Here is a 12249-nt window from a genome sequence, read left to right on the forward strand (position 1 = left end):
CCTTAGGGGGAAAGCTCTCAGTTTTTCCCCATTGAGAATGATATTCGCTGTAGGTTTTTCATAGATGGCTTTTATGATATTGAGGTAGGTACCCTCTCTCCCTATACTCTGAAGAGTTTTGATCAAGAAAGGATGCTGTACTTTGTCAAATGCTTTTTCTGCATCTATTGAGAGGATCATATGATTCTTGTTCTTTCTTTTATCAATGTATTGTATCACATTGATTGATTTGCAGATGTTGAACGAACCTTGCAGCCCAGGGATAAATCCCACTTGGTTGTGGTGAATAATCCTCTTAATGTACTGTTGGATCCTATTGGCTAGTAGTTTGGTGAGAATTTTTGCATCCATGTTCATCAGGGATATTGGTCTGTAATTCTCCTTTTTGATGGGGTCTTTGTCTGGTTTTGGGATCAAGGTAATGGTGGCCTCATAAAATGAGTTTGGAAGTTTTCCTTCCATTTCTATTTTTTGGAACATTTTCAGAAGAATAGGTATTAATTCTTCTTGAAATGTTTGGTAGAATTCCCCTGGGAAGCCATCTGGCCCTGGGCTTTTGTTTGTTGGGAGATTTTTGATGACTGCTTCCATTTCCTTAGTGGTTATAGGTCTGTTCAGGTTTTCTATTTCTTCCTGGTTCAGTTTTGGTAGTTGATACATCTCTAGGAATGCATCCATTTCTTCCAGGTTATCTCATTTGCTGGCATAGAGTTGCTCATAATATGTTCTTATAATTGTTTGTATTTCTTTGGTGTTGGTTGTGATCTCTCCTCTTTCAGTCATGATTTTGTTGATTTGGGTCATTTCTCTTCTCTTTTTGATAAGTCTGGCCAGAGGTTTACCAATCTTGTTAATTCTTTCAAAGAACCAGCTCCTAGTTTCGTTGATCTGTTCTACCGTTCTTTTGGTTTCTATTTCATTGATTTCTGCTCGATCTTTATTATTTCTCTTCTCCTGCTGGGTTTAGGCTTTATTTGCTGTTCTTTCTCCAGCTCCTTTAGGTGTAGGTTTGGGTTGTGTACTTGAGACCTTTCTTGTTTCTTGAGAAAGCTTGTATTGCTATATACTTTCCTCTTAGGACTGCCTTTGCTGCATCCCAAAGATTTTGAACAGTTGTGTTTTCATTTTCATTGGTTTCCATGAATTTTTAAAATTCTTCTTTAATTTCCTGGTTGACCCATTCATTCTTTAGTAAGATGCTCTTTAGCCTCCATGTATTTGAGCTCTTTCCGACTTTCCTCTTGTGATTGAGTTCTAGTTTCAAAGCATTGTGGTCTGAAAAAAGGCAGGGAATGATCCCAATCTTTTGGTACCAGTTGAGACCTGATTTATGACCTAGGATGTGATCGATTCTGGAGAATGTTCCATGGGGACTAGAGAAGAATGTGTATTCCGTTGCTTTGGGATGGAATGTTCTGAATATATCTGTGAAGTCCATTTGGTCCAGTGTGTCATTTAAAGTCTTTATTTCCTTGTTGATCTTTTGCTTAGACGATCTGTCCATTTCAGTGAGGGGGGGGTGTTAAAGTCCCCCACTATTATTGTATTGTTGTCGATGTGTTTCTTTGCTTTTGTTATTAATTGCCTTATATAATTGGCTGCTCCCATGTTAGGGGCATAGATATTTACAATTGTTAGATCTTCTTGTTGGATAGACCCTTTAAGTAGGATATAGTGTCCTTCCTTATCTCTTATTACAGTCTTTGGTTTAAAATCTAATTTGTCTGATATAAAGATTGCCACCCCAGCTTTCTTTTGGTGTCCATTAGCATGGTAAATGGTTTTCCACCCCCTCACTTTCAATCTGGGGGTGTCTTTGGTTCTAAAATGAGTCTCTTGCAGACAGCATATCGATGGGTCTTGTTTTTTAATCCAATCTGATAGCCTGTGTCTTTTGATTGGGGCATTTAGCCCATTTACATTCAAGGTAACTATTGAAAGATAGGAATTTAGTGCCATTGTCTTGCCTGTAAGGTGACTATTACTGTATATTGTTTGTGTTCCTTTCTGGTCTATGTTGCTTTTAGGCTCTCTCTTTGCTTAGCAGACCCCTTTCAATATTTCTTGTAGGGCTGGTTTCCTGTTTGCAAATTCCTTTAGTTTTTGTTTGTCCTGGAAGTTTTTTATCTCTGCTTCTATTTTCAATGACAGCCTAGCTGGATATAGTATTCTTGGCTGCATATTTTTCTCATTTAGTGCTCTGAAGGTATCCTGCCAGTCCTTTCTGGCCTGCCAGGTCTCTGTGGATAGGTCTGTTGCCAATCTCATGTTTCTACCATTGTAGGCTACATAACTCTTCTCCCGAGCTGCTTTCAGGATTTTCTCTTTGTCTCTGAGACTCATAAGTTTTACATTAGATGTCAGGGTGTTGACCTATTTTTATTGATTTTGAGAGGGGTTCTCTGTGCTTCCTGGATTTTGATGCCTGTTTCCTTCCCCAAATTAGGGAAGTTCTCTACTATAATTTGCTCCAATATACCTTCTGCCCCCCTCTTTCTTTCTTTTCTTCTGGGATCCCAATTATTCTAATGTTTCATCTTATGGTATCACTTATCTCTCAAATTCTGCCCCCGTGATCCAGTAGTTGTTTATCTCTCTTTTTCTCAGCTTCTTTATTTTCCATCATTTGGTCTTCTATATCACTGATTCCCTCTTCTGCCTCATTTATCCTAGCAGTTCGCGCCCCCATATTTGATTGCACCTCGTTAATAGCCTTTTTCATTTCGACTTGGTTAGATTTTAGTTCTTTTACTTCTCCAAAAAGGGTTTCTCTAATAACTTCCATGCTTTTCTCAAGCCCAGCTAGTATCTTTAAAGTGATGATTCTGAACTCTAGATCTGACATCGTACTAATGTCCGTTTTGAGTAGGTCCCTGGCAGTTGGTACTACCTCTTGTTCTTTTTGTTGAGGTGATTTTTTCTGTCTTGTCTTTTTGTCTAGAGGAGAATAGATTAATGAGAGAACAAAATGCTAACAGGGTAACAACGTCCCCAGAAAATACACTCTAAACAATTCAGAAAAGACCTGAAGCAGTGGGAAAAGAAAGAGAAAGAGAGAAAAAAGAAAAAGAAAAAGATAAAGATAAAGATAAAACAAACAATAACAGAACAAAACAAAACAAAACAAAAAGATTTTGGTCAAATATGATCAGGCTGGTACATAGATCAGTGCCACACACTAGATTTTGGGTGTATTTTGGTCTGTTAGAAGAAAGTGCCTCCTAAAATTTTAACTAAAGAAAAACTTATATATGTACAAAAATAAGGGTTGATATGATGAAGGGATGGAATATGACTGTAAGGATGAACATTATAAAAAATTTTATAAAAGTAATTGATAAGAAGTTGTTTGAAAAAAGAAAGAAGAGGATTTAAAAAAAAAGAAAAAATAGGGAGAGAAGGTGATCAGGCAGGGGAGTAGAAAAAAACCATACAATAGAGATTTAAGGTATATTTTGATTTGTTAGAAGAAACTATGTCACAATTTTAAAGAGAGAACAACTTATATATATATGCCAAAAATACGGGTAACTACTATGAAGGGATAGAATATGACTCTAAAAATGAAAAATAAAAATATTTTTTAAAAAAGGGAGTGATAAGATGATGGGTGAAAAAGGGAAAAAGAAAAATTAAAAAAAAAAAAGACAGTTAAAAATTTAGTTTGAAAGACTGAAGAATCATGGTAAAAAAGCCATGAATTCTATGTGCAGTAGTCCCCTAGCGCTGGAGTTCTGCCGTTCTCATTGATCGGTAAACTTGGTCTTGGCCGGCTGTTCTCGCTGATCTTCTGGGGAGGGGCCTGTTGCCGTGGTTTCCAAAAGTCTTTGCTGGAGGCGGAATTGCCCCGCCCTTGCCCCCTCCCGGCTAAGTCATCTGCTCGGGTTTGCTCTCCGGGGCTTTTGTTCCCTGCGAGCTTTCCGTACAGCGTTGGAGGCGGAGAGTGAAAATGGCGGCCTCCCTATCTCCGCCCTGGAGGAGCCGAGAACTCGGGCCCCGCTCCTCAGGGAGCCCCCAGAGAAAAGCCGTCAGTCACTCCCGTCTCCCCGGTCTCCGGCCGCACCCCGTGCTCGCCCGGCCTGTGACCGCGCGCCTCTATCTCTGGCCCCCGACCCCGGGTGGAGCCTCCAAACCCAGCAGATGCCTGCGGTGCCCTCCCGCGCGGCTCCTCCCGGGGGAGGAAGGGGAGTCTCCCCGGATCTGCCGCTTGTGGGGTCCCTGCTGGAGGAGCAGGGGCCCGACTGGGCCGCAGATCATGGTTTATGGCGACCCCGAGCTGAGAGCCCGCCTCTCGGCTCCGTCTCTGCAGCCGGCTTCCCCGCTCCGATCCCTGGGAGCTCTGCCGCCCTCAGGCACCCCCGGTCTTTCTGTGACCCCGAGGGTCCTGAGGCCACACTGTCCCGGAGGGTTCCACCCCCCGCTTAGCCACCAGAGTGACGTCCCTCAGCGGAGCAGACTTTTAAAAGTTCCGATTTTGTGCTCCGTGGTTCTATCACTTGCCAGAAGCGGCCGACAGAGGCCCCTCCCCCGCCGTCTATCCTCCCGAATATCGCCTCGGATTCACTTCTCAGCATGTCCTACCTTCCAGAAAGTGGTCGCTTTTCTGTTCAGAGTTGTTGCTATTCTTTTCTTTGATCTCCTGTTGAGTTCATAAGTATTCAGAATGGTTTGATCCCTATCCAGCTGAATTCCTGAGACCAGACGAAATCTAGGTCTCCTGCACCTCCGCCATCTTGCTCCGCCCCCCGATAATGGTCTAGTTTAATTCTTCTGCATGTGGTTGTCCAGTTTTCCCAGCAAGATTTATTGAAGAGACTGTCTTTTTTCCACTGGATATTTTTTCCTGCGTTGTTGAAGATTAGTTGACTATAGAGTTAAAGTTCCATTTCTGGGATATCTATTCTGTTCCATTGATCTATGTGTCTGTTTTTGTGCCAATACTATACTCTCTTGATGACTACAGCTTTGCAGTATACCTTGAAGTCAGGCATTGTGATGCCCCCAGCTTTGGTTTTGTTTTCTAACATTTCCCTAGCAATTCAGGGTCTTTTCTGGTTCCATACAAATTTTAAGATTGTTTGTTTCTGCTCTGTGAAAATGTCAATGGTATTTTGATAAGGATTGCATTTAAAGTGTAAATTGCTCTGGGGAGCATAGACATTTTTACATTCCAGATAAAGGGCTGGTATCCAAGATCTATAAAGACCTTATCAAGCTCAACACCCAAAAACAAATAATCCAGTCAATATATGGGCAGAAGACATGAACAGACACTTCTCCAAAGAAGACATTCAAATGGCTAATAGACACATGAAAAAATGTTCCAGATTTCAAATTATACTAGCCATCAAGGAAATACAAATCAAAACCACAATGAGATACCACCTTACACCAGTTAGAATGGCAAAATGAATAAGACAGGAAACAACAAGTGTTGGCAAGGATGTGGAGAAAGGGGAACCCTCTTACACTGTTGGTGGGAATGCAAATTGGTACAGCCACTCTGGAAAACAGTATAGAGGTTCCTTAAAAAGTTAAAAATAGAGCTACCCTACAACCCAGCAATTGCCCTACTAGGTATTTATCCCAAAGATACAGATATAGTGAAAAGAAGGGGCACATGGACACCAATGTTCATAGCAGCAATGTCCACAATAGCCAAACTGTGAAGGGAGCTGAGATGCCCTTCAACAGATGAGTGGATAAAGATGTGATACATATATACAATGGAATATTACTCAGCCATCAGAAAGGATGAATACCCACCATTTGTCTTGACATGGATGGAACTTGAGGGGATTACGCTAAGTGAAATAAGGCAAGCAGAGAAAGACAATTATCATATGGTTTCACTCACATGTGGAACATAAGGAATAGCATGGAGGACCACAGGGGAAGGGAGGGAAAACTGAACAGGAAGAAATCAGAGAGGGAAACAAACCATGAGAGACTCTGGACTCCTGGAAACAAACTGAGGGTGAGGGTTACAGAGGGAGGGGCTTGGGGGGATGGGGTAACCAGATGGTGGGTATTTAGGAGGTCATGTGTTGAGATGAGCACTGGATGTTATATGCCACTAAGGAATTGTTGAACACTACATCAAAAACTAATGATGCACTATATGCTGGCTAACTGAACATAATAAAAAAGTAATAATAAATAAAAATAAAAAATAAAGGTTATGCTGTGGGAAAAAAAAGAGAGAGAGCACAGGCAGTAAAGTCTGACATCAGCCACAGCAACATTTTTCCAGATATGTCTCCAGAGACAAGGGAAACAAAAACAAAAATAAACTGTTGGGAGTACATTAAATAAAATGCTTCTGTACAGCAAAGGAAACAATCAACAAAACTAAAGGACAATCACTGAATGTGAGTAGGTATTTCCTAATAACATATCTGATAAAGGTTAGTATCCAAAATATATAAACAGCTTGGGCAACTCAACACCAAAAGAGCAAATAATCCAATTAAAAATGGGTAGAAGACATGAGTAGATATTTCTCTAAAGAAGACAGTTAGATGGCCAACAGACACAAGAAAAAATGCTCAACATCTCTCATCATCAGGGAAATGCAAATCAAAACCACAATGTGATATCACCTCACACCTGTCCCATTGGCTAAATTCAAAAATACACAAGAAACAAGTGTTGTAGAGGAAGTGGAGTAAAGGGAACTCTTGTACACTTGGTGGGAATGCAAACCGGTGCAGCCATGGTGGAAAACAGTATGGAGGTTCCTCAAAAAATTAAAAACAGAAATACCACGTGATCCAGTAGTTGTACTACTGGATATTTACCCAAAGAATGTGAAAACAGTGAAAAAAAAGAAACATTCACCCCAGTGTTTACTGCAGCATTATTTACAATAGTTCATGTATGGAAGCAGGCCAAGTGTCCATACATAGAGGAATACAGAAAAAAAAACATGGTACATTCAATGGGATATTACTCAGCCATAAAAACAACAGAAATCTTGCTATTTGCAACAACATGTACAGAGCTAGAGAGTATGATGGTAAGTGAAATAATCAGTCAGAGAAAGACAAATACCATATGATTTCTTCATATGTGGAATTTAAGAAACTAACAAAAGTAAAAGAAAAAAGTGACAAAGGAAAAAAACAGACTCTTATCTATAGAGAACACACTGCTGGTTCCCAGAGGGGAATTGGGGGGGATGGGGGGAAATGGGTGAAGGGGATTAGGATTACACTCGTACTGATGAACACTGAGTGGTATATAGAATTGCTGAATCCCTATACTTTACACTTGAAAGTAATATAACATTGTATGTTAACTATCCTGAATCTTAAATTCAGAACACCGAAATTTATAGTTTTTGGTTTATGTGTTTTTCTTTTCTAAAAGCTCCTTTAACGAAGTGATTGCACTGTGAATACTGTATTTTCATGAGTGTAGCATGGTGCTTGGATCCAGGCAGGTGCTAAGTGACTGTTTGGTGAGTGAATCTACGTTAATGCAAGTCAGATGGAGGGGGTATTCTTCAGATGTTTCAGTGTCCTGTGGTTTCTGTGATGGCTACTTGTTTTCCCCTAAGAGTAATGGTGAACTGGTGGTTGCTGATACTTTTACACAGGCAATCGTGGGGGAATCTGGACAAGCAAATAGAGCAACTGTTAAAAAGAAAACGTTGGGCCCAAAATGGCACCTTGGGCCAGACCAAGTCCCTAAACCTTACTTAATCCCTAACCTCTCCCTGAAATGTTCACCAGTCAGTTAGAAATTCTCTGGTCAGCACCAGTGAGGTACTCTGTCACATGGACCCTCTCCACCCCCAAGGAGGGGAGATCATCTGCATGGTAAGACCCCTGCTCTCCTAATTAAGGGAAGGTGACCTTCCCTGAAACACTCCTTTCTCTTCTTTGCCAACTTCCTTGCTACGAAATCTTCCCATTTGCAACCGTCTTTAGAGCTCCCCTCTACCTGCCAGATGGGATGCTGTCTGATTCTTGAATCACTTAATAAAACCAATTAGATCTTCAAATTTACCTTGTTGATTTTGTTTTTTAACATAAACAGTGAGAAGTCAGATATGTGAAGGAGCTGGGGTGTGAGTGAGATGGGGTAGGAAATACACGGGGAGTGTCACAAGGGCAGGAGGGATAGAGTGAAAGCAGGTTCCAGGGCTGGGTGCTGGGGATCCTTGTGTTTTCATGGGTTACTGTCTGGATGAGAAGAAAACGTAGGAGAGGTAGGGTCAGTTTCCATGCTACACAGGACTCGTTATGTAGCATCTAAACTAGGGGATGTGGAGCGGGATGGAAGCTGGTGACGGAAAGAAACTGTAAGTCAGGGAGGAGAATCGGACCAAGAGGGGAAGTGAGAGTCTGAGTAAGTGTCCAGGGTTCAGGGAGGAAACATTTGCATTGTCGCAGAGACTCAGGGAAGGCTGGTGTGTGGAGAAGGAAGTCAGAAGAGAGGGGCTGTGTGTGGGGTAGGTTTGTTAGAAAAGGTCAAAGACCAACTTTGTAAGAGACAGAAAGAACATCTGCAAATACAATGCTGTTCCTGCAACTTGTGTTGCTGGTGGTTCTCCTGCCAGGTGGTGACAATGAAGATGGTGAGAACTCTGGCCCTGCCCTGTGGGTGCACAGTGTGTTGTGTGTGTGTGTGTACATCTCTTTATGTGTCTGTGTCTGTGTGTTTCTGCCAGTCTGTGTGTGTTTGTGTAAGTCTGTGTGTTTGTGATGTGTGTACATGTGCTTGTGTGCATTTGAATATGTGTAATATGTACGTGTGTATAGATGCCTTGTGCGTCTCTGTGCACGTGCGAGTGTGTATGTGTGTGGGTATGTGTCTGCGTGTCTGTTTGTACATGTGCATATGTGTGTGTATATGTGTACATCTCTGTGTGTGTCTGTATGTGTGTATTTGTGTCTCTGTGTGTGTGCACTCATGGTCTGAGTTCCCCAGTGCATAACTGTGGAGGGACAGTGTCAGCCTGGTTCCTTCTTGAGCATCCCTGACCCCAGGGCCCTGTGCTCTTCTGAAGGTTGGATATGAAGCTCGGTGATCTGGAGCAGCAACTGTCTCCTGAGACAACTACGGCTTCTCTGGCCTCCAGATTTTGGTTCCCCACCCTCTCACCTTCTTCTCCAATCTCTCTCCTTCCCAATGCTCTCCACATTCAATGTTTATCTGTCCTTTCTCCACAGCCTTCCAGGAGCCAATCTCCTTCCGATTCCTCCTGACCACATCTTTTTACAACTGTTCCTGGACACAAAAGCAAGGCTCAGCTTGGTTGGATGAGCTGCAGACTCATGGCTGGGACGATAAGACTGGGGCTCTCATTTATCTGCAGCCTTGGTCTAAAGGCAACTTCAGCAACAAGGAGCTGTTGGAATTAGAAGAGTTATTCTACACATACTGCATTTGTCATCCTTCAGTATATCATAACCATGTCAGTGAATGGCAGCTTGAATGTGAGTTCAATTCATTTCAGGGGTGGGATGGAGGTGTCAGGTATGTGTGTATCTCCTTGAGTTCCTTCTTTCTCTAGGAAATGAACGGCACTGTCTTCTGGACCTCACCTCTCTCTATCTGAAAATTGAATCACACCCATCTGGGCAGGGGGTAGAAACCAGACTGTGATTCTTGAAAAGCTTCACATTTTCTTTAGCTTCCCCCTCCTCTCATTGACCACAGGCTCTGCTCTCCTGTCTCCCACTAGTGTCTCCCATGACCACCCCTTTCTCTGGCCTCCAACAAGGCACCCTTGCTCCCTCACTTGTGACTGACTTTGAGCTGTGCTTTCTCCCCATTCAATCCCAGCAGCGATGTCTATTTGTTCCTTGTACCCCACTGCACTCCCTTCACCCTAGATTGTTTTTACCCCAGCTCTCCTGCTGAGTCATTCCCTATTCTCTGCCCAAACCCTCCATGTCTCTCTTCCAACATTCATTCCCTCCTCAATCATTCACCTTTGCCTCTGCATGCTGCAACTACCTCTTCCCCTTTGTCTGAACCTCCCCTCAGGTCAGACTTTGCTCCATTGCCTCCAATCCCCAAATTTACCCTTCTACATCCAGCATCCTTGGCTTGCACTTACCTCATTTCATCTCCTTCACTCCCTCTGTATTGTAACTCACAGTCTCTCTTCCCCAGATCCCTTCCAGGTACAGCTGGTGTTAGGCTGTGATTCCCACTTTGGAGAAGCATCAGTAGGCTTCATGCGGATTGCTTATCAAGGATCAGATCTCATGAGTTTCCAGAACACATCATGGTGGCCATCTCCAAAGGGAGGAAGTAGGGCTCAGCAGGTCTGCACAGCATACAATCAGTACATTGTCAGTGAAATAGTACACAAACTCCTCAGCGACTCCTGCCCCCGGTTCCTGTTGGGTCTTCTTGATGCAGGGAAGGCATATCTCCAGCGACAAAGTAAGTCCCACTCCCTCCCTCCATGAATTGTCTACTCTGCACTCAAATTTGTACTATTCTTTCAAATTCATGGTAAGAAGGAGTCAAGAGGCAGAGGGGATGATGGTGATGGGTCTAGAGGTAGAAAGACACCTATCTAAAGTGATGTGAATATCTACCCTCTCAGTCTGTGAATTCCTGTCCTGTCTCTGCAGTGAGGCCAGAGGCCTGGCTGTCTACTGGCCCCAGTCCTGGTCCTGGCCATCTGCTCCTGGTGTGCCACGTCTCTGGCTTCTACCCAAAGCCTGTGTGGGTGATGTGGATGTGGGGTGAGCAGGAGCAACAGGGCACATGGCGAGGTGATCTCCTGCCCCATGCTGATGGGACATGGTATCTTCAGACGTCCTTGGATGTGAAAGCCAGTGAGGCAGGTGGCCTGTCATGCCGAGTGAGACACAGCAGTCTAGGAGGCCAGGACATGGTCCTCTACTGGGGTGAGAAAGACTGGGGTCCAGCTGGGAAAGAGGGTAGTGGTCCTCCAGCAAAGCAGGATAGCCAGATGAAAAATTTGGGTGGCTAGACCAAAAGTGACTAAAAAAATTGGTAATCCAAGAAATGGAAGAGCTGAGAGTGAAGTCTTGAAAATATGGGAGGATGCATTGGATTGGATGAAGGGTCCATCTCTGAGGAGGGATGGGAGAAGTGAAAAGAGGAAGGACGGTTGGTGAGGCAGAGGTTGACAAGAGCAAGGAGGACAGGGAGGTGCAGTTCAACCCAGGGTAGATGGGAAGTGATACCTTCTGTGCACCGAACCCACAGAGCAGCCTACAACCTGGTCTTCCTCGCGGTGACAGTGCCCCTGGTGCTTCTGGCAGGTCTGGCGTTGTGGCTCTGGAAGCGCTGGTGAGTCTCTGGAGCCACCTTCCTCCTCTTTCCTGTGTGTCTTCCCACCTTTCAGTCTGTCTTCAACCCTCCTGCTTCCAGTGGCCTCCCCCCTGCTGTTCTCACCTCCACCTGCTGCAGAGTGACTCCTCCTCTGTTCCTCCCAGGAAAACACACTGGAGACCTCAGTGCACCGGCTTCCCTGTGGAGTGAGATCCCAGCAGCCCAGGCTCCAGTGCTTACCTAAACCCAGCTCAATGGTGACGTCCTTGCAACTCTGTGTGTGTAATTTTATCTTTCATTTTTGCTTAGTGATCAGTTGTCAATATAAGCTCAGTGTAATTTAGGGTGATTTGTTGTTCTGACTTGGTTCTGGAACTTAAGTGTCAAAATTTAACTTGGTGCAAAATGATGTCCCAGCACCTCCATGGGTCACAGGCATCAGATGTCACTTCCTCCAGTGAGCCCTCCTTCATTCAGAAGTGGGAGCAGTCTGTCTGGTGAGAATTTCCACCACCTTTTCGGACACTTTGACAATTCTATTCCTGACCCCTGGTGTTTGTTTTCCCCAGTCAGGACCCTTATCCCTTCTAATTCTTAGGATTCTTGAGGGAAAAGTCCATGTTTTCTTAATATTTGTATACTTGGAAAGGTGTCTCACCTGCATGGAAAATGTCCTCAATAAAAATCTGTGTTGAATTTATGCTAAATACAGAGATTTTTCTTCTTTTTCTTCCTGACATGTTTGTAGCAGTTGAGATGTTTGATGCTCTTCTTATTAAAAGTCTTGCCACCTAGCCAAGGGAGTTCACAGTTTCCCTGTTCCTGTTGACATCTCCAGGCCTCTAAGTAGAAACAAGTTTTTTTTGTGAAGATTTATATTATTTAAAGATTTTTTTTTTTTTTTTGACAGAGAGAGACAGCGAGAGAGGGAACACAAGCAGGGGGAGTGGGAGAGGGAGAAGCAGGCTTCCCGCCGAGCAG

The 12249-nt window shown here is 43.5% G+C and overlaps 1 protein-coding gene across 3 annotated transcripts in view; it reads left to right on the plus strand.

Moving 5' to 3' along the window:
- LOC118013945 (T-cell surface glycoprotein CD1a-like) overlaps positions 1–11975 on the plus strand; it is a 28352-nt gene extending 16377 nt beyond the window's left edge. Inside the window, exons 1-6 of one of the 3 annotated variants that reach the window (XR_004680156.1) lie at positions 8385–8584; positions 9180–9446; positions 10129–10404; positions 10599–10877; positions 11203–11286; positions 11433–11975. Coding sequence is in view for 2 of the 3 variants with exons in the window: in XM_035009892.1 (XP_034865783.1) it covers positions 8524–8584; positions 9180–9446; positions 10129–10404; positions 10599–10892; positions 11208–11286; positions 11433–11478 (1023 nt within the window). In the remaining variant the exon portion in view is untranslated. The other 2 variants (XM_035009892.1, XM_035009891.1) reach the window with 2 other exon arrangements.
- The last annotated feature ends 274 nt before the right edge of the window (positions 11976–12249 follow it).

Source organism: Mirounga leonina, unplaced genomic scaffold (assembly GCF_011800145.1).
Source record: "Mirounga leonina isolate KUSES-001 unplaced genomic scaffold, KU_Mleo_1.0 Mir_154, whole genome shotgun sequence".
In the NCBI taxonomy this organism is placed as follows: Eukaryota; Metazoa; Chordata; class Mammalia; order Carnivora; family Phocidae; genus Mirounga; species Mirounga leonina.